The sequence below is a fragment of the Podarcis gaigeae genome, assembly GCF_964106915.1.
Source record: "Podarcis gaigeae genome assembly, chromosome: 7".
In the NCBI taxonomy this organism is placed as follows: domain Eukaryota; kingdom Metazoa; phylum Chordata; class Lepidosauria; order Squamata; family Lacertidae; genus Podarcis; species Podarcis gaigeae.
This window is the reverse complement of record NC_139683.1, coordinates 77,062,807-77,085,279: the sequence shown is the minus strand read 5'-3', so window position 1 is coordinate 77,085,279 and position 22,473 is coordinate 77,062,807. Positions and strand designations below refer to the sequence as shown.

The following is a 22,473-nucleotide window of genomic DNA, read 5'->3' as shown; positions in this document are numbered from 1 at the left end:
AAGGATTTAACTTCAACCGGCTCCCACATTGTAGCACCCTGCTTGTGGTTAACGCTTAGCTGGAATGAAATATTCAACGCAGCAATAGAGAAATTAAAATAGTAATTTATTTGTCAGACAAATAAATGAGAGACACAGTGGTATATGGTTACCAAGCTCTGGCCTGGCCTCCTGCCATTCTGGCCAGCACTTATATTTCCTTAATCCAGCCCCCTTGCTCCTCCTTTGGCTGCCTCTGTCCAATCAGCCTGGTTGAAATTCCTATTGGCTGTTTGCTAGAACCAATCACAAAAGATACACCCATTTCCTTCTGTCCTTTTATGGGACACAAAGAGCTATATATTCTTCTATCTATAAATGACAAATAAGTAGTAATATATCTTACATGTGTCTCAACAAGGAATCTTAATTACCAGCTCACCTCTTGCCCTCCTTGCCCTATTGCCTTCCAAAACAGATGGTTAATCTTAAATTTTTATCTTCAAGGATCTTTAGTTCACATCAACATTGAAAGATCTCCTTCATTTGAAGGTTTCTAAACAAAAAGGCCTGACAACTATATATCAGGAGTGCTCGATGGCGTCTCCTGTCTGGCAGGAGGCTGGGCTCATTTGCCCCTCTGGTCTCCTATTGCAATATGACTCTATGAAATAAGAATCTAGCATTTCTTAAATCCTTTGCATAATTACATTTAAGCTAATACATTTCATACATTATCATAGGTAGCCTTTTAAAAGAATTAAACCTTCTCAAAGTGAAAAGGAAGGAACAGTTTCCAGCCTCAAAATAAAAATAGAAAGAAGCTTCTTCTTCTCCAGCCAAGCCAGTTGCCTTTTTCACTGCTCTTGGCCTTTTTAACCTTAGGAAGAAGATATGGCTCATTTTACTGGGAGGCACATGGTGTTATTTTACTATTTACCAACCCTTAATTTGTTTATCTCTGCTTTTTTTATCTTCTGTAACATGCAAGGTCAGTGTCCTCGCTCTCAGCCTGTAATTCCCTTTTTATGACTTTGAGAATTGTTTTCTGTTATAAATCAGGGGGCCCCCTTGTCTTAGGAGGAAAAACATTTTGCCAAGGTTTTTTAGTCTTCTGCCTGGCATGAAACATTTAAAAATCTTTAAGCTCATTTTAAGATTCAGGCCCTGATCAAAATATATAAGCTCTGATAAAAAATGCAGGCTTATGATTAGATGCCTCAACATAACCATCCAGCTACAGCTTCCAAACATCTGATCAGTGTGTCTGGGGCCAAGTCAGGATGGCCATCCATCAACAGATAGAGTTGGGTGTCATCAGCATACTGATGGCAACCCAACCCAAAACTCCGGAGAAGCTGGGCGAGGGGGCGCATAAATACCTATGCACCTTGCTCAGCTAATATTCTTCTAATACAAAAAGAAGAAAGACTACCTTCTCCATCAGGCTCTGCTGAGCCCCGGAAAGAACACTAACAAATCCCTCTAGAGAAGCAATGAAGTCCTGCTTGATGTTAGCCCCTTTCTGTGGTCCACTCGACTCTCCCCAGCCATAGTTCATTGTCTTCAGAGCTGGGATGAAGATATCAGACAGCAACTGCTGGACACTGTTCAGTAAACCCCCGTGAGCTGTATCCATCATGTTGAAAGCAACTTCCTGGCAACAGAACAAATCAACACATCACATTGTTAGCTTGGGGCTTATTATACTACTGAAAAGAACACTGAGGACTAGAGCCTTGAATGAGGAGATCATGCATGCAATCCCAGTCTGTTTTGCTTGATAAATGGCAAAGTGCAAATCAAACTCGAGATGGACACAGGGCAGTTCCCCTACATGCAATCCGAAGTGCTCATGAATGCGACTAAAAAGCGGGACATACTCACTCGATTAATATTTTCCACAGTGATTGGTTTGGATGGGTTAGTTCTGATGAAGAAAACGCATATGCCAGTTAAAGCGACATCCTTGCCTTCCGTCACAAATAATTTAGGCCCTTTGCTCTTAGCCGAGTGAGGGATAGCTGCCGTAGAGCCTCCATGTCCTGGAACATTTGGGGGGGGGACAGTATCAGTGCAGCCAACTGAACACTATGGTTATCTCCTGCTTGGACTACTGCAATGCGCTCTATGTGGGGCTACCTTTGAAGGTGACCCAGAAACAACAACTAATCCAGAATGCAGCAGCTAGACTGGTGACTGGGAGTGGTCACCAAGACCATATAACACTGGTCCTGAAAAACCTACACTGGCTCCCAGTACGTTTCCGAGCACAATTCAAAGTGTTGGTGCTGACCATTAAAGCCCTAAACGGCCTCGGTCCAGTATACCTGAAGGAGCGTCTCCACCTCCATCATTCTGCCTGGACACTGAGGTCCAGCACTGAGGGCCTTCTGGCGGTTCCCTCGCTGCAAGAAGCCAAGTTGCAGGGAACCAGGCAGAAGGCCTTCTCGGTAGTGGCACCCACCCTGTGGAATACCCTCCCACCAGATGTCAAAGAGAACAACAACTACCAGACTTTTAGAAGACATCTGAAGGCAGCCCTGTTTAGGGAAGCTTTTAATGTTTAATAGGTTATTGTATTTTAGTGTTTTGTTGGAAGCAGCCCAGAGTTCCATGAAGGAGATGGGGGGGAAGTCTCGAGATTCAGAGCAATCTCTAGATATGGATATGCATTTGGATTGTTGTAAATTTATATTTATATTTGTAAAATCAAATAAAAATGATTTCAAAAAAATAAAATAACCTTTTAAAGAGCACATCCTGTGTGTGTAAAGAGCTGATGGGTTGTATCTTTGACTGCCAAATAAGTATGGGCAATACTTTCCCTACCTGTTTCCGTTGCTTCCATCTCTTGATAGTAGAACATGACGTGACGAAAGCCACCAGCAATGAAGAATTTATCAATACGCTCTATCTGTTAAAAGTTCACCATTTGTAGTTAACAGTTTAAAGTTAAATGTATATCAGTGCCTTGCTATGTATATCAGTGCCTTGCTATGTCCATGTGCCAGAATATTTGCATACACTTGCAAAGAGTATGGAAATCAGGTCTTTCAACAACCTGCACATGCTTTCAACACCTTGGGGGCCTGGGTCTGTGCTTAAAAGCTCTGTGCCCAAGCATTGCATTTTATTTTATTTGCACCAGAGCTTTCTCCCCGAAAACCCACTCTTTAGTGCTTCATCGGAGCAAGCATCATGTTTCCCACAAATTGCCGTTTCCTCCGATTGAGCTTTAAAGAGCAGCTTCACAGGGAAAGCTACGAGGTGAGAAAGAGCAAAGAAAGGGTTAGTGTGGACACAGCCATGGAGCAAGCTGATCAGGCGCCTGGGGTGGCACACGTGCCCTGTGCACAGGGTTGCAGCCAGCTGCCCATGGGGTGGGGCAAGCCAGGGAAGGATGTTCCGCAGGGCCTCTGAGGCGTCTGCCTGGCTCCTCCCACTCAGCCACCCTACAGGTGGCAGGCGGACCGTTTGAGGCAGTGGGCCTGCAGCTCCCAAGCGGCTCGGGCACACTGCAAGCCCTGCAGTGACTGCCGCCCGGCATTTTGTCACCCCCCTCAATGGTGACACCCAGGGCGGACTGCCCCCACCACACACCCCTTCCTCCACCCCTGTGTGAACAAGCCCTGATAGTGTAGTTGAGCCTGCTGAAGTTTTAAGCTCATTCCAGGCACAACTAACTGCGCACGGGTCAATGTTGCCCGATGGTGTGTGACCAGGAAATAATTGGGGAGGTCTGAGTTGCACTTCCCTGTGCTCTTGTGTGCTCTCATGGGAAGGAATCGTACCACAGGATCTCACAAGGAGAAGAAGACCTTAAAACAGTGGTTCTGTGGGTCCCCAGATGCTGTTGGACTGCAACTCCCATCATCCCTGAGCTCTGGCCTTGCTAGCTAGGGGTGTTGGGAGTTGTAGTTCAACAACATCTGGGGACCCACAGTTTGAGAAAGGCTACCTTAAAAAGGCCTTGCCCACAAGGGTTTGGGACTGTTTTGACACCCAGGCTTCCCACTCACCCTTGGGTAAGGCCCTCACTGAGCTACATGGGTTGATAGGATGTCAGAGACTGGCTGGATGAGGAAGAGCGGTGGGAGCCACCTGCCCAAGATGGCGACTTGGACCCCAGATCATGGTGGTGGAACTCTGAGGAGCAGTCTGGGGTGTGCTAGAAGCAGAAGGTTTGAGCAATCGAGGGTGTCAGGAGGAGGGCCTTCCAGGACAGGATTAGAGGCTGAAAGTCACAGTGTGAGTGGCGACTCAGACAGAGAGCAGTCAGACGTTGCCCTTGCTACACAACACCAGGGCAGCCCCAGTCCTGCTGGCTCTCTTGCCAGACAGTCCCACAGGGAGAGCCCACCGAACTCAACACAGCCTTCGTCTGCTCAGGAGGAATCCAAAATGAGGGGCTAGAGAGGGAAGGGTAGGGTTAGTGGTCAATTTTAGCAATGTCCCAGTTAAATTAATACAAGCCGGAGGACTCTGCTGTGTTATTTTCTGCTAATAAAAAGCTAATTGCCATTTCATGCCTCCAGTTCCTTCCTGCCCTGTGGATGACTTGGGCTCGCTTGACAACCTCTCAACCTCAACTGGCACCTTAGAAATTATGGATTTTTGAGAGTGGTGCAGAAGAGTATTAATCCAAACTCCCCTTAAATATAACAAAGCCACAGCCCCAAGGAGCCTCAGTTGGCCTCGGGTAGCCAAGGTGTCCGCCTGGCTACAGCGAGCCATCCCTCTTGGAAACGGCTCTGTAGCTTTGTGACATCCTCACACTCACAATGTGATTTGTACCGAGGCATAAACTGCCGTCCTGGAATCCTAATAGGATGAAGGGTGATCTATAAATATTTTAAATTATGTTCCTGACTCACTAGGATCATCTGTTTCCAGGAAGATGACCCAGAACTGAGCAGGAGGAGAGGAGGAATGCTAAAGCATCAGCAAAAGCAATAAACTGGCGTACAAAACATCTGAAGGGATTTTTCGAAAACCATTTTGCTCCATTTACAGTGAAGCGAGTGAACATTTGGCGCACGCCAACTTGCATGTTCTTAAATGCATCCACAATCAACATGGCATTAAATCCGTTCCGCTCCCAGCAGGTTTCTGCCTTCTGAAGCTACTACATCCATTAGCCTACCTGATTTCCTTCAAGGATTGCATCTTCCACTTCAGCCTTCTCTAAATCCACGCAGGAAGCAACAATCGACAGGATATAATCATGCCTGCCATCCAGGTGAGCACGCTTGGCCTCTTTTTCCTCCTTCAGCTTTTGCTGGAAGGACAAAATTCCCATTAGTACCTTAGAGGGAACTTAGCGTTTCTTTCCAGGCCCTGCATTAGAAGCTCAAAAATTCCCGATGCTTGAAAAAGCAAAAACTCCATGTGATATTCTTGGAGGAGGGGGAAATCTCACTGTTCACTGGGTAGGGCTGCAGTCATATGTAAGTTCCTTTGGATTCATTCAACGGGAACTTTCCCCCAAGTATAAATGTGTTATGTTATGTACTGAAGTTCTCACCCTGAGCAAGCAGGGGGATACTGTGGATAGTTTTCACTCAGGTCCACATATGTAAATAAAGGATTGAAAGTGACGTTCAGTGATTGGACAGTTACAGAAAGTGGTTACTGTTGCATTGTAGTGGAGCTCTATATAAGCAGGCTGGCTGAACCCTTCAGTTCTGTTCTGTTCTGTTCTGTTCTGTTCTGTTCTGTGAATAAACAAGAGCTGTTTGAAGAATCGCTGTGTCGTCTGATATGTTCACCCAACTCTTAACACATTATATGAAAGGCTGCCTCTGAAGATGGTTCGGAAACTTCAGCTAGTGCAGAATTCAGCAACCAAGTTGCTCACCGGAGCAAGACGGTTTGAGCATATTACACCGATCCTGGTACGACTGCACTGGCTACCAATTAGTTTCCGGGCCCAATTCAAAGTGCTGGTTTTGACCTATAAAGCCTTAAATAGCTTAGGACCGCAAGGACCGTCTCTTTCCATATGAACCTACCCAGAACCTGAGATCATCTTCTGAGGCCCTTCTTCATGTGCCTCCTCTTTGAGAGGTCCGGAGGGTGGCAACACGAGAACGGGCCTTTTCTGCAGTGGCCCCCATCTGTGAAATGCTCTCTCCAGGGACGTTCGCCTGGCGCCTTCATTATACACCTTTAGGTGCCAGGCAAAAATGTTCCTTTTTAACCAGGACTTTGGTTGATCTATACCCTTTTAAAATGTGGCTTTTTTCGGGGGCGGATGTTATTAGGTTGCTGTTTTTATTCTGATTATATATGTTGTGATCTTTTCTGTGAACCGCCCTGAGACCTCCGGGTATAGGGCGGTATATAAACTCAATTAATCATCATCGTCATCACATCATGTATAGAATTGGACTCTGAAGCTGTCAAGGGAGTTAGGAATGCAGATGGACTCCAAATCCCCAGTGGCGGAGGAAGGGGGGGGGTCTGCAGGAGGATAGCCCCACCCCCAGGTGCACAGCATGTGCACCGCACCAGGTGCTTGAGCAGCTAGCTCGGCCTCTGCAAATTTCATCAGCCCCAGCCAGTATGGCCAATGGTCAGAGGTGATGTGAGTTGTAGTCCAACTACCTCATGCTGCAATGAATCAGTGTGTCCGGCTGTTAACCAGAAGGTTGGTGGTTCGAGCCCACCCAGGGACAGCTGTGGGCAGGATTCCTGCATTGTAGGGGGCTGGACTCAATGACCCTCTTCCAACCCTACAATTCTATACATCTGGAGGGCTACATAGGCTTTGCCATGTACCCACAGGAAGGGATTGGTTAGGCACTGTTTTCCTGACAGCTGAGCGGACAGAATGATTTCTTCGTTTATTTCCAACCGATTCCAAAACGCCTGCTTCTCAAAATGAGATCTAAGCGGGCTTTCGATTGTCGCCCAAATGAGCCATGCATCATTTGACTTCCTGAAAACGTCCTCGCCATGGGGTTGGAAAACAAAAGCCAATCATTTGATAAAAGCAACCTGAAAGATGGAGAGATCTCATTTCACCCGGGCAGCAAATTGCCTTCGACCGTTTGACAATAGCAGCAGCAGCTGCCAGAGCTGCTAAGCAACAGGTTACCCAAGCTGCCACAAACAAAACATTACAGAGGGGGTGTTGTGCCAGTTTCTAGTCTCAGGCTATCGTTTTCGGTCGTGGTCCAAGCTTCAGAAAGCCAATAGGGGTGACGCAGGGGGGTGTCTTTGCATTCAAAAAAACATGAGAAAGGATATCACATTTAAGAACTAACATACTGTTCCCTTCAGTGGCTGGCAGGAATCCTGACAAAGCCCACAATCAGCAACATGAAAACAACAAAATTCTCTGTGGTTTTTGGGTTTACATTTAGTTACCATAGCTAATAGACCTATTTCGCTTATAACAAAAGGAGGGGGGGCTGCAACTCGCCAATGAAGGTACTGAGACAAAAAGCAATCCATCATGAAATAAATAAGACTGCAATATCAGCTCATGAATCACAAGATACGGTATTATAAGGATTCCAATATACACAGCTCACTCCATCATCTACGTTAAGTATCTGAAAACAAGCCGTCATTCCATATCTAAAGACCTTCTAGAAGACGCGGCGGTCTTTACGGCGGGAATTTTCCCATTCAAAATACATAAATCATCAGAGCCCATAATGGGCGGAAGTTTAATTCATGAGGTAATAATAATAAATTATGCACTAATAATGATCTGTCACTCTTCTCCAAATGGAAAAGGATTTTAAAAAATAAATAAGAGAAAGAGAAGAAGCTTCACGCAAGAAAACAACCATTTATCTGTTCTCCAGGAACTTTTTACCTCATGTTATAACAAGAAGGTTCTAAGCAATCCTGTGCTTTCTCTGTGTGTGCAATCATTTATCATCTTTATCGTTTTGAATCAATAAAATGGTTGTTTTGGGGTGTGGAAGGGTATCCTTTTGGATTCTGGATGTAGAGGGGGGGATTTAGAACTAAGAGGCCCAAAAGAGCATCCCTACCTTTTGCGATGCCCATCCCCCACCCCAGCTACTGGTTTTTGAAGAATAGGGAACAAAATCACATGCCTATACTTCCACTTGCAGCTCATCCAGACCTGTGCTTTCCCCCAGGAAAACCCAATCTTTACTGCTGAATTGGAGCAAACACCAGCTGGGTTTTCTGCATATTGACATTTGCTCTGATTTAGCACATATTTTCTTCAATAATTATTTTTATTTGGACCATTTATATACCGCTCGTAGTTAAACAAAACTCTTAAGTGGTTTACAACATAGGTCTTAAATACCTTAAATAAATAGCAAATACCAAAACAAAAAAGAGAGAATTTCTACGTTCTATAAAACTTAACTAAATAGAGCATCAAAATAAACATGGCCACATAAAAATCATCTGCAAAAAAAATGCAAGGAAAATCCATAGTAAAGGACTAAATCCAAGCATCCTCTGAAGATCAGGAAGCAAAATAATTCAATATGAAAATGAGCTTAAAAGTATAAATTTCACCTTTAAAAAAAAATTTAAAACCTGAGTCACAATGAAGCAAAAGAAAATCAACTCATTCTTCCCCACCACCATACGTCAATCAATCATTACATTAAATGCTGATTATTGAGCATTCGTTCCCATTTGCTCTCCTGTACTTTTCAGCACATTTCCCCCTCACTTTCCTTACTGCAAAGGATTCAGGGAGGGAAGTAGGTTTGTTGCCCAAGAGCACTGAATCCACTTGTATTGCACAACTAGAATCGGCTGGTATGCAATTCCCATCTGCAAAACAGCGAGGGTCTCTGGCGCTTACCTTCAAAACTCTGCTGATGCTTTGTTTCCAAAGTTGTCTCTTCCCACTTCTGAACATTTTGCTAGCTAAAGTTCACTAACAGTTAATCGGAAGCCAACATTTGCTTTGTTGCTCCAAGTCCCTTAGTCGAAACTTTTGGGGCACGAGGATCTCTGGCTAAGATTAGGTGCCTTCAAAATTGGTTTAGATTCTGGAATGTGGCCAATGTTCACAGCTAAAACAGATTGTGAACAGAGCCTGGCCTACCTACAGAAGCCAAACGTTGCTCTAGAACTCAGGAGTTTGAGCTGCTGAGACAAGCCCAACGTAGGTGTGGTGTTGTTATGGTAGTGTTGACTTCTGAAACTACACCACCAAATTTGCATATCAATCTTAGCTGTCCCTCTTCCAGTCCTCTCTTTTCTAACCACACTTCATCTTTGGTCTTGTTTGCTCTATGGATCTTGGGCAAACACTTTCCCTTCTCTTTCTTTCTTTCTTTCTTTCTTTCTTTCTTTCTTTCTTTCTTGTGCTCTGTGAGGCAAGACAGGTGAATGGCTGTCAAAAGATGTCAGACCTTACACTGGATTTAATTAATACAGCCACAAACAGAAGCCCAGTCTCTGACTCAGAGCTCCATGAGCATTACTACGATCTCTGGCCATCTTGATCTGCACTGCCCTGAAATCTAATATGGTGAAATGTGGTAGATAGTTGTTTTTAATCAAGGAATAGTTCAGTCTTTCTTTTTTTAGGGGCATTACTCAGTCTTAGAGTCTCTGCTTTGCCTAAAGTAAGTCCCTTGTTCAATACATGGAATCTCTAGGGAAGGCTATCTCCACTTCGAGCACAATTCAAAGTGTTGGTGCTGACCTTTAAAGCCCTAAATGGCCTCAGCCCAGTATACCTGAAGGAGCATCTCCACCCCCATCATTCTGCCCAGACACTGAGGTCCAGTGCTGAGGGTCTTCTGGCGGTTCCCTCACTGCGAGAAGCCAAGTTACAGGGAACCAGGCAGAGGGCCTTCTCTGTAGTGGCACCCGCCCTGTGGAACGCCCTCCCACCAGATGTCAAAGAGAACAACAACTACCAGACTTTTAGAAGACATCTGAAGGCAGCCCTGTTTAGGGAAGCTTTTAATGTTTAATAGATTATTGTATTTTAACATTCTGTTGAAAGCCGCCCAGAGTGGCTGGGGAAACCCAGCCAGATGGGTGGGGTATAAATAAGTAAATTGTTGTTGTTGTTGTTGTTGTTGTTGTTGTTGTTGTTATTCCTTTTCTCAAGATGGTTTCTTCCCTCAGATTCTCATTTCTCTGTCTGTTGCTTACCCTGCATCATCTCATCTCTGGCCAGATGCCTCCCTGACCCGTTAGTTAGTTAGTTAGTTAGTTAGTTAGTTAGTCAGTTAGTTAATTTGTATCTCAGGGCGGTTCACAGCATAAAAATACAAAATGCAAATGCAAATATCCCCACGTCCTGGGACTTCAGCCTGCCTCACAAAGCTATTCCCATTCCTAGTGACTGTGTGAAGTTTAAATACCAGCCAAACTTACAACTCTCTATCCTCATGGGCGATGGACATGAAACATTGACAGGTTTGTTCCCTGAGCTGTCGTAAGGTTTATCAATGTCATGTGCCATCAAGCCAGCTTAACTGATCAGTGTCAGAGAAGCGAATGGCCTTGATGCATTTTGGGGGGACGAATTCTACGTTTCCCGTGTTCAGAGACTAGTTTTGCAAACATGGAAAAGAGAGAGCCAATAGCCCTTAAGTTTGGATATAAAATTAAATTGGTTCATGCTGTGCAGTGCTGTGATAATATTGTGCCAGGACGAACAGCTCATTGCAGCTAAAACCAGCTTTCGCTTTAAAACACACAGCCAGCAGGATGCCACCTATAAGGCTATGAGAAGGCACTTGAAAAGGGGTGAGTTTCTCTTGCCCTGCAAAATGCAGAAAAGCAATACTGTGGTGCCCCCCAGTGGCAAATATATTGTATTATGTAAGCTGCAGTATAAAGAAACAACTCACACACAGTTTAAGAAAATGATTTAATATTCCTTTGTGACATGAAGATTACAGCTTAAGCTTTCCATGAAAGTCAACAAGACTGTGCCCACACAAGAAAAAATCCTTGCGCCCAGATATGTGGTGAAACATTCAGAATTTTTGCGCCTGGGCATATAGAATAGGTAAGTTGAAATAGCAGGCTGGGTGTAAACAACATCATACCATGGTAGTCCTGATCTTTCTCTAGGGACAAGATGCATCAAACTCCCAATTTATGCCCAGTTTAGAATCTCTCCCTCATTATAACTGGGAGAGCATATGGATTCTTCTTCTTTAAGACTGGAAATCAAATCACACTCTCTGGTTAATTAATTGATCTAGATATCTAGATTCATCACACTCTTGTCTCAAGGAGCTCAGAGCTATCTCCCACCCCTCACCCTCACAAAAACTCTGTGAGGTAGGTTAGACCAAGAATTGGTGGCTGGCTCGATGTCACCTAGTAAGCTTTGTGGCTGAGTGTGGGTTCAAACCCAGATGTCCTGGGTCTACTACTATTAATCCTTCCCTGACTTTGACTCCAGTTTATGTTCCTGCTGGTTTTCAGCATCGTCTCTCAACTCCTATATGATTCCGAGCAGAAGAATTGCACTGAGGGCCATTTGCTTGCTGAGTAATAAAAATTGTGGCCTCCTTCTCTCTCTCTAATTGAACTTATATATGTTCAGTTGCAAGGATGTCGTGGGAGATTTCAACAATGGGCAAGATTCAAGGAGGTGAAAAGGATTGTGGACATGCTGAGTGTGGACGTTTGATAACATTTATGACAGGATTTAAGAGTACTTATTGATTATTTCTTTAGGGTGGGATTCAGCTAATAAGTCCTGTCAGCAGAAGCCCTGTGCAAGGGCTTAAACATCCAGCCTACCTTCCTTAACTAAAGGCAAATTGAAATTTAATGCCTTGAAAGCCATTCTTCTTTTTCATCTTTGGCAATCACTCGTAGCCAAGTAAGATTACATTCCATGAACATGGTCTTAACAGTGAGTCCGTAAGTGACTGTGGAGGCTAATTCTGGATCCAAAACCCTAAAATGTATTTTATATAATTGACCTTTTTATCTGTATTTCTATTCTTTACGCATCATATTTTTTTATTGCTATGGCCAATGGCTGATGCAAATAAAGATTCATTCATTCATTCTGCATCCACACGTCCTTCCACAGTGGGGGCATAGGTTTCTGGGCAAGAGTTAATCAAGGTGTAAAGGTAAAGGGACCCATGACCATTAGGTCCAGTCGCGGATGACTCTGGGGTTGTGGCACTCATCTCGCTTTATTAGCCGAGGGAGCCGGGGTACAGTTTCTGGGTCATGTGGCCAGCATGAATAAGCCGCTTCTGGCGAACCAGAGCAGCGCACGGAAACGCCGTTTACCTTCCTGCTGGAGTGGTACCTATTTATCTACTTGCACTTTGACGTGTTTTCGAACTGCTAGGTTGGTAGGAGCAGGGACTGAGCAACGGGAGCTCACCCCATTGCAGGGATTTGAACCGCCGACCTTCTGATCAGCAATTCTTAGGCTCTGTGGTTTAACGCACAGCGCCACCCGCATCAAAGTGAGGGTTTGCCAAATGCGCCTTCCTCTTAACATGTTTTTCCCTTTCGTCTTGAGTTTGAGCATCTTCAAAACCCAAGAAACCTTTGGTAAAGACTGTTCTCCAATTGGAGCACTCACAGGCCAGTGTTTCCCAGTTGTCGGTATTTATGCTACATTTTTAAAGATTTGCCTTGGGAGAGTCTTTAAACCTCTTTTGTTGACCACCAGCATTAAGCTTTCCATTTTTAAGTTTGGAATAGAATAGTTGCTTTGGAAAATGATCATCAGGCATCCAAACAACATGACCAGTCCAACGAAGTTGATGTTGAAGAGTCATCGCTTTGACAATGGTGATCTTTGCTTTTTCCAGTACACTGGCATTAGTTCACCTGTCTTCCCAAGTGATGTGTAACATTTTTCAGAGACACCGTTGATGGAATCTTTTGAGGAGCTGGAGATGATGTTTATAAGTTGTCCATGTTTCACAAGCGTACAGTAAGATTGGTAGTATGATAGCTTTGTAAACAAGCATACTGATTTCCCTGTGAGTGTCCTGGTCCTCAAATACTCTGCACTTCAATCAGGAGAAAGCTGCAATCGCAGAGCTCAGGCGATACTGGGTTACTCCGATGAAAATAGTAAAATCCTATTCCCCACCCTCCAACGTTTCTCTGATGAAAATAGGGACATCCTACCATACCCTCCAACATCTCTCCGATGAAGATAGGGACGTCCTAAGAAAAAGCGAAACATTCCAGGATAAAATCATAAACCAGGATGGCTTCTGTAAATTCGGAACTGTCCCTGGAAAATAGGGACACTTGAGGGGTCTGGAAGGCCCACCTAAAAGAAAACAAGGAGACAAATGTGCCTCCCTCCAACTCTATGGCTGGCAGATCCACATCAATGGTGCCATCACTGAAAAGGCCCTGTCTCTCGTGCCTGCCAATCTGATTGTGTCTGCTGGTGGCTTGCAAGCAAGCCCTCTGCAGTGGATCATAAGCCCCAGGCAGGTTCACATGGAGGCAAGTGGCACTTCAGACAAGCTCCTTGCAAACTATCTGGGGCTTTAAAAGGCCAACATTGGCCTTTTAAATTGAGCTCACAAGCAGTCAGGCAACCAGTGCAACTGATACAGAATGACTGTTTCATTAATTATTTCATATGTTCCAAGGTTCAGCCATGGGACTGAATATCAGTTTCTGGGCTGAACCCAGCACAGATTCATAGCTGTTTCATCCGTGGTTTGTACTGGAGCTGATCTGAGCTTTCTCAGAAATAAAAAGCTCCCATATTTTAAAAAGAAGAAATGCAGTTTCAAGGAGGAAAAAAGTGAAGCCACAGGATCGACAGGATCTGCAAGAGGTCCTCCCCATTCCACTCCTACTTATACCAGTGGTCTTATATTTCATAGAATTGTAGAGTTGGGAGGTACCCTGTGGATCATCTAGTCCAACCCCCGCAATGCAGGATTCTGCAGCTGTCCCATACGGGGATTGAACCTGCAACCTTGGAGTTATCAGCACTACGCTCTAACAAACTGAACTACCCAGCCTTCCACTATTTAACAGACATTTCTCCACTGGCACCTGGAAATAATGTGGAATAGATCAAATACAGGATAGACTTTTACAGGCTGGAAGCTAGCACATCGAAAAGGGATCACAGTTAACTGGGGAAACAGGGGGTACTTCAGAGCTCAACAGACCTCTGTGTCATGAAAGTGAATGCCAGTAAGAGATAATAATACATGCACCCTGGTTTATGGTAGTGCAAAATGCAGGTTGCCACCAGCAGACCTGATAATGAAATTGATTTGCACTCTGCTTTCTTTTTTTGTGAGCAATTGACCGACATTAGCTAACAAGGGTGGCTTTTAATTAGAGGCTGTCGACAACTAGAGTTTCATGGCCATATTGCCAGATGCAACTCTAAATTTAAGAGGGCAGGTGGTCTTGTATGAAGAAGCGCTCAACAAACTGGGGCGGGGGAGAGTTGGATTTCTTGGGAGACTATTTCTGGGCTCACTCGTTAAGTGCAGTAGAACTTGCTCAGGGAAGAAAGAAAATACAGTGGACCCTCCACATCTAGAGGTGCCACTTCTGCGCACACACACGGCGCAATAGAGCGTTTCTGCACATGCGTGCACGATGAAACCCGGAAGTATACACTTCCGGGTTTGCCGCGTTTGCAACCCGAAAGTTATGTTACCCAAAGGTAACATAACCTGAGGATCCACTTTAACTTAATGCATTGCAAGGCAGCTCAATGGCCTGACTGGCACCTTTTTTTGTCCTTCAGATCTCTCCTCAAAACCCATTTTCCTTAAAGCGTTTGTTTTTAACTCCTTAGACCCAGTTCAGGTACCTTTTGACCACCATGGAATCACTCCCCTGTGAGAGACCCCTGGGCAGCTTTTGCAACTCAGACAAGATAATGCAGTGCTTTGAACCAACGTCTTCCCCATGGTGAGTGTGTTGTAATATACAGGTACTGAATCACACTTGCGTGCATGAAAGGGTTAATGAGCCCTGAGCTGAAATTACTAGAGTGGGTGAGGCTTAGCAGGCTCTCAACATCCTCTGATCCCCAGCCCTTCTCAGTCTCTTTCTCTGTGTGTTTCCTGGAACAAGTAAAGGAGCCATGCAGCCGTGGCTCCCTGTAAGTGAAATGAATCTCTACAAAATGAGATTTTATAGCCTGCACCTTTGCTAACCGAAAGATTGCACAATCCTTTTTGTAAGGAAATTAAGCACTTATTTTTTAAGTTGTTTGGAACCTTTCTTCTTCTACTTTGTTTTACTGCCAAGGGATGCAGATTGTTTGATAAAACTTCTGGAAGCCCTGAGTTAAAATTTAAAAAAGCCTCACTTATTTAAAAAGCAAAGCATCTGTGATTTATTCTAGCCTAAGTATTTCATGGCAAACTTTTGTTTAAAGGTGGGTGAGGGCAGATGCGAATCTAACCAAGTTTTAATGTGCTTGCTGCAATCACCCGTGTGTTTAAGTCTGCTATGCGAGAAGTAGAGATCTCTCTTCCAAGCCTCTCTCTCCAGCAGAATGGACATGTGGCTCCTGTGACTTACATTATAGCAGCAACTGAAAAAAGGTTTGCCAAAGCGTCTTGTTTTGTTTCAGTGACCAAGGACAGGAAACCTTCAGCTAGAATAATTAGCAAATTGCTGACCCACTCGGAGCCCTTAGAAGGTGGTAGGTTCATAACCAATCTCACCTAATGACTATCCTGCTCCCATAGTCAATTGCATGGGAGCCAAGAAAACACCTCAGTGAGGTCTTGGTTCTCATTCCAAACTACAGCAAGGACTAAATATATGCTGAACTACAACTCCCATCAGCCCCTGCAAGCATGGCCAATGGCCAAAGATGATGGGGGTTGTAGTTCGGCAACATCCTCTTCTCACAGTAGCCAACTAGATGCCAACACTTCAGCATCCCAAGTCATGTGGCACCCCCATAATCTTCAAACCACCATAAGTGCAATTTTACTCTCTTCCTTTTGGAATTATAGGACTTCGTGTAATGGAAATCTACTCAATATTGATCCAGAGTAGATTCCAATATATAATAAGCATGATTCCCCCCAAAAAAGACCAGAGGCAATTAATATTTCATCCAGCAGAGCTTTACCACTACTGAAGGCAAATGAGCATAATGGTCACAAATCTAATACAGGATTGGCACTGTCCATAAGAAATCCAGTTGCAGCAGACTTAAACTTACAGTAACTTACAGTAAGTCTAAATCTTAACACTATAGCATACTATGTATAGAATGCCACACCAGAAGGAAAAGAGTTAGAAAGAGAAAGCTCCTTCTGGCCCTACTTTTATAATCAGCATGACCTTCACAGAAAGAGATAAGAGAACCAGTTTAAACCAGCTGTACTCAGCTTCTCTGAAGGAATAACCCAAACAACATCAAGTTTCTTTCACAAAGAGAAGCTTCCAGAACCCTCTTGAATTAATTAGAACAGGAAAGATCTCTACACATCAGATCAATACTTTCTGCACTAAGAAATGCAAACTGACACTTTGACCTCAGAAACCACAAAAAGCCACCTCACTTTTAGCCTGTATTGTCGAGGCAACGCACTACCACTGCAGCACAGAGACCTGCTTTTGAGTCACCCATTTTTTCTGGTTTTGCTATCTGTACTGCCCATCCTATGCTCAAGTTTGAGGATCAAATCTTAGGGTGGAGCAGTACCTTATCCTTGGAGTATTTGACCAACCAAAACCCATATTAATTCCTTACAGCTCAGACAAGGCTTTCTTAACATATTTCCACACTCAACATTTGTACACTTAAGTTTAAATTCCTCCTTCCCCTCAATGGCCCTATTGTTTCATCTGCATCGTATTGCAATTGTAGCACTGAGGCCTGTGACAGAAGAGGTAGCAGTAGGTGTAAGGAAACCTCAATGTTGCTGGAAATAAACTAAAATTGGAAAGGGAAAATCCCTAATGAGGGAAGCAGCCCCCCCCTCAAAAAAAAAACACAGAGAGAACTGTATGTGCTCAGTTCCCACAGAGTATTGATGAGGTGGGAATAGAAAATCAGATGGGGAAGTGGGCACAAAGTTGTATGAGGGGACATCCCTAGTTGATAGTGCAGTCCTATACATGGCCACTGGTCCCATCACCTCCTGGCAAATAGAAGGGGAAGAAATGGAGGCAGTGAGAGATTTTACTTTATTGGGCTCCATGATCACTGCAGATGGTGACAGCAGTCATGAAATTAAAAGACGCCTGCTTCTTGGGAGGAAAGCAATGACAAACCCAGACAGCATCTTAAAAAGCATAGACATCACCTTGCTAACAAAGCTCCGTATAGTTAAAGCTATGGTTTTCCCAGTAGTGATGTATGGAAGTGAGAGCTGAACCATAAAGAAGGCTGATCGCCGAAGAATGGATGCTTTTGAATTATGGTGGTGGAGGAGACTATGGACTGCAAGAAGATCAAACCTATCCATTCTGAAGGAAATCAGCTCTGAGTGCTCACTGGAAGGACAGATCGTGAAGCTGAGGCTCCAATACTTTGGAAACCTCATGAGAAGAGAAGACTCCCTGGAAAAGACCCTGATGTTGGGAAAGATGGAGGGCACAAGGAGAAGGGGACAACAGAGGATGAGATGGCTGGACAGTGTTCTCAAAGCTACCAGCATGAGTTTGACCAAACTGCGGGAGGCAGTGGAAGGCAGGAGTGCCTGGTGTGCTCTGGTCCATGAGGTCACGAAGAGTCGGACACGACTAAACGACTAAACAACAACAACAAATACATGTCTCCTCTGAGGTAAGCCCTATTGATTGTAATGGGACATTATCCAGGTATGTGCAGCCTAAAACACTAAACAGAAGCACTCAAATATTTTGTTGCATATGCCACTTGTGTGGGTGTAAAACTTATTTGGCCAAAATGCTCCTTCACATTACAGGTGGCTGAATCTTTGCATAAACAGTGCAAGAGAGGCCCGAGGCTCAAAGATCATTTTGCTTTGTCAACTATTAACCAGACTTGTTAACCTGCCGGCCCTTCCTCCAGGGAACTCGGCAATAATTTTCTCCGATAGCTTGGGCTAACGCAGGGGTCAGCAACCTTTTTCATCCATGGGCTGGTCTACCGTCCCTCAGACCATGTGGTGGGCCAGACTATATTTTTTTTGGGGGGGGGAGGAATGAACGAATTCCTATGCCCCACAAATAACCCAGAGATGCATTTTAAATAAAAAAGCACACATTCTACTCATGTAAAAACACCAGGCAGGCCTCACAAATAACCCAGAAACGCATTTTAAATAAATGGACACATTCTACTCATGTAGAATACTTATTCGCGGACCGGATTGAGAAGGCGATTGGGCCTCATCCAGCCCACCGGCCTTTGGTTGCCTACCCCTGGGCTAACGGATACGAGCTGGCTTTGCACCCAGCAAGTTTCATCACCAAGAATCCAACACTCCAGCCGCCACACAATAGCAGCATCCCCTTTTCCCACCTCTGGCACATAAGCATGTGAGGGGGGGGGAGGGAGGGGGAGGGAGGGAGAGACAGAGGGAGAGAGAGCATGCCACAGTTTACCATCTGCATGCCCAGATCTTCTAACATTAGAAGCTCTGGATTCATCATCTACGGTAACTATTGTGTCTGCTTGATCCCTTTTAACCAGAGCAGTTCACATCTAAATTACATCGTCCTTACAATAGCTGGGTCAGGGCCAAAGAAAGCGGGCTCTTAAATGAGCAAGAAGCTGTTCTCGAAAGTAAATTATGTGCACACATATTCAGAGGTATTTGGCAACATCTAGCAGTCCCCTTGGCAGAAAAGGGTTGCTAGTCAGAAAATTGGCAAAGGAGATTGGAAACCACCAGCTCTGTCCCAATATCCAGAATGATGTACTAGGGATAGTTGGAGAACAGCCTTTACCAAAGGTGTCATGGAGTTTGAAGACACTCGAACTCAGAACACAAGGGAGAAATGAGGAAAGCACACTTGGCAAATCCACACCGTGATCAACTCCCTCCCGGGAACCTATGTCCCCACTGTGGAAGGATGTGTTGATCCAGAATTGGCCTCCACAGTCACTTACGGACTCATTGTTAAAACCGTGTTTATGGAAGACAATCTTACTCGGCTATGAGTGATAGCCAAAGAAGAAGAAGAAGACTAGGGATAGTACACAGCTCAACTATAGACATCTGGTTTTTTTCAAAAAATAATTCGTGGTTCTTCTGCTTTTAAGTAACCACAGACAACCTCCGTCAAATGGATTTGTGAGAGGGGGCTTTCAAATCCCAAAGTATTCTTTGCAAGCAAGTTTAAGAGATAGCGCCTCTCATTTTAAAAACCAAGCACTGCTTAAAAATTAGAGCCAGTAGAGTGGTCAGGTTATTGGAACAGGGTTGGAGAGTGCCAGATTCAAACCCTAATCAGTCACAGAATCAGAGAATTGTAGAGTTGGAAGGGAACTCTGAGGATGATCTAGTCGAACCCCCTGCAATGCAGGAATATGCAGCTGTCCATACGGAAATTGAACCTGCAACCTTGGCATTATCAGCTTCATGCTCTGAGCAGCTGAGCTATCCAATTGGCAAAGACGAGGTCCTTTAGGGCTTGAAACCCACGAGGCAAACACCACAGAACAATTGCCTTACCACTGAGCCACAGCAGCAATCAATGGGAGTTCCTTCAGATGACCAACTTACTGAGCATTAATCCTGATTTGTTTGCACCAAGCTTATGCAGTGGTTAGACTACATCTGGTCTTTACTGTACATTTATTTTGTTTGTGGGGTAATCATATAACAATGTGCATTCATCCTGTTTAAATTGCAGGGTGTTTACACATCCTTCCACAAATAATTTGTTCATTCCACACTTTTCAGTACATTTCCCCGTTACTTTCCTAACTGCAAAAAGTCCATGTTGTGTGTGTGGTTCTGGTTTTAACTTGCACTAGGGCAACAAAGCACTTTATTCCATAACTGTTAGTGCACAAATCTAAACTTCTGGCATGGGCTTCAGTCCTTTCCACAAAATACTTGGCAGTCTTGAGGCAATCTGGGGCCCTTGATCTAGTCACTCACTCATTCTCAGCTTGACCTAACTCAAAAGATTATTGTGATGTGGGGTGGAGGGAGAGAGTCAGGGCCGCTGTCTTGAGCTAACAGGGTTTCCCAAACTTGGGTCGCCAGCTCCTTTTTGGGACTATAACTCTCATAATCTCTAGCTAGCATGACCAGGGGTCAGGGGCGATGTCCAAAAACAGCTGGAGACATAAGTTTGGGAAACCCTAAACTAGAAACTAGGACGTGGGTGGCGCTGTGGGTTAAACCACTGAGCCTTGGGCTTTCCGATCAGAAGGTCGGCGGTTCGAATCCCCGCAACGGGGTGGGCTCCCATTGCTCGGCCCCTGCTCCTGCCAATCTAGCAGTTCAAAAGCACACCAGTGCAAGTAGATAAATAGGTACCGCTCCAGGGGGAAGGTAAACGGCATTTCCATGCGCTGCTCTGGTTTGCCAGAGGTGGCTTAGTCATGCTGGCCACATGACCCGGAAGCTGTACGCCGGCTCCCTCAGCCAATAAAGCGAGATGAGTGCCGCAACCCCAGAGTCAGCCACGACTGGACCTAATAGTCAGGGCTCCCTTTACCTTTAAGCTAGAAGAAAGGTTAGATACAGAAATGAATACACTAACTCCCCAAAGTTCCTACAAGCAGTTAGGAAAGATATGGCACACAGCAGAGGTAAACACCCTCAGGGAAATAGAGTGATCAAATTTCAAGGTGCTCTTGCGCTCAAAACAGGTAAGAGCCTCTCCTTACACGTTTCTGGGCAGATTGTGTGCAATGCAGCATATGGGACTCTTCCCCACCTGACATTGCCCGAAGGCAGTCAATATTCTTCAACCACCTTCTCAAATGCCCGTTTCTTTCTTTGCATGTTGTTTTCTAAGTTCCCTCTCTCCAGCCCCCCACCTCCTTCCTTGTGAGTATATTTCGCAGCGAGGCAAAGTTTGTTCTCGCGCAGCAAAACAGCACCAACTCCGAAGAGGTATGGGGAGAACGAGTTTCTGCGGGTGCAGATTCTGGCGCCCTGGAATGTCAAGCAGCTGCAAAAATAAAAATTAAAAAAAAACCTCTTTCCCAGTTCTAATAACAAGAAGAAATCCCTACCCTACACGTCCACAGGTTCAGATTGCCACCCGGGAGGAGGGAGCTGTATCCTCAGAAACCCCCTCTTTTTGAAGCTTTGTTAAAGACCCCGGAACAAACTCGGCTAGGAGATCCGGGCGCAGAAGCAGCTTCCCCGCCCCTGCGTCTCCAGGGTCCCCCTGGAAGGGTCTCCTTCGCGCAGCAAAAGCATCCCGGAGAGCAAGGAAGGACCAGCGCGAAGATTCTCACCTGCATCTCTTTGATGTTCTCCATCGGCGCGATGGGCTGAGTCGGTCTGGGATGCTGCGCTTGGGAGCCCAACTTGCTCGCGGCGGTGGCGGCGGCGGCCGACGCTTGGCGACCCCCTTCCCCCTTCTCCATCTCCGGCCTTGGAGAGAGAGGGAGAGAGAGAGAGAGAGCGCAAAGCGCCTCCTGCCGCTGCCCACTTGGCTGAAGCGCCCGCTACCCGGACGTGTTTGCTGCCGCTGCTGTTTCCATGGTGAGCCTTGAATCCTCAGACACTTTGCAAGGCTGCTGCTGCTGCTGCTCTTTTTTGCTTCTTCCCCAGCCCGCTTTTCTTGGCCTGCCTCTGAGGTGCCCCTTCCAGAAGCATTCCTAGGGAATCCTCAAAAAAGGCCTATCAAGTGCAACCTTCTTTTTTAAATGCTCCTTGCACACACACACCCCAACAAAAACATGCAACCTTTCTCGATTTCTTATTACCCCTTCTTATCCCTCTGAGCTTTTCTCTCCCCATCAGGTTGCTGGAGAACATACAGCCTGGAAAATGGCCTGTTCTACCAAGTGCATCCATGTGTTTTATAGATGATAGATAGATGATAGATAGATGATAGATAGATAGATGATAGATAGATAGATGATAGATATAGATAGATAGATAGATAGATAGATAGATAGATAGATAGATAGATGATAGATAGATAGATAGATAGATAGATGATAGAGATAGATAGATAGATAGATAGATAGATAGAGATAGATAGATAGATAGATAGATAGAAATAATAATTATAATTATAATTTATTTATACCCCGCCCAGCTGGCTGGGCTTCCCCAGCCACTCTGGGCAGCTTCCAAAAAAATATTAAAATACTGTAATACATCAAACATTAAAAGCTTCCCTAAACAGAGCTGCCTTCAGATGTCTTCTAAAAGTCTGGTAGTTGTTGTTCTCTTTGACATCTGATGGGGGGCGTTCCACAGGGCGGGTGCCACTACCAAGAAGGCCCTCTGCCTGGTTCCCTGTAACTTGGCTTCTTGCAGTGAGGGAACCACCAGAAGGCCCTCGGAGCTGGACCTCTGTCTGGGCAGAACAATGGGGGTGGAGACACTCCTTCAGATATACTATATCTATATCTATATAGATAGATGATAGATAGATAGCTGGATAGTTAATTTT

The 22,473-nt window shown here is 44.9% G+C and overlaps 1 protein-coding gene across 2 annotated transcripts in view; it reads right to left on the bottom strand.

The window, feature by feature from the left end:
• DNAH5 (dynein axonemal heavy chain 5) overlaps positions 1-21,508 on the bottom strand; it is a 165,418-nt gene extending 143,910 nt beyond the window's left edge. Inside the window, exons 1-5 of one of the 2 annotated variants that reach the window (XM_083747096.1) lie at positions 21,302-21,508; positions 5,126-5,260; positions 2,812-2,896; positions 1,867-2,024; positions 1,415-1,636 (exon numbers count right to left, since the gene is read on the bottom strand). In XM_083747096.1, the coding sequence (XP_083603222.1) occupies positions 1,415-1,636; positions 1,867-2,024; positions 2,812-2,896; positions 5,126-5,260; positions 21,302-21,433 (732 nt within the window). In that variant the 5' untranslated portion in view covers positions 21,434-21,508. Of the gene's footprint in view, positions 1-1,414; positions 1,637-1,866; positions 2,025-2,811; positions 2,897-5,125; positions 5,261-8,791; positions 9,104-21,301 lie in introns of those variants that run through there. The other variant, XM_083747097.1, reaches the window with a different exon arrangement.
• Positions 21,509-22,473: the final 965 nt, after the last annotated feature.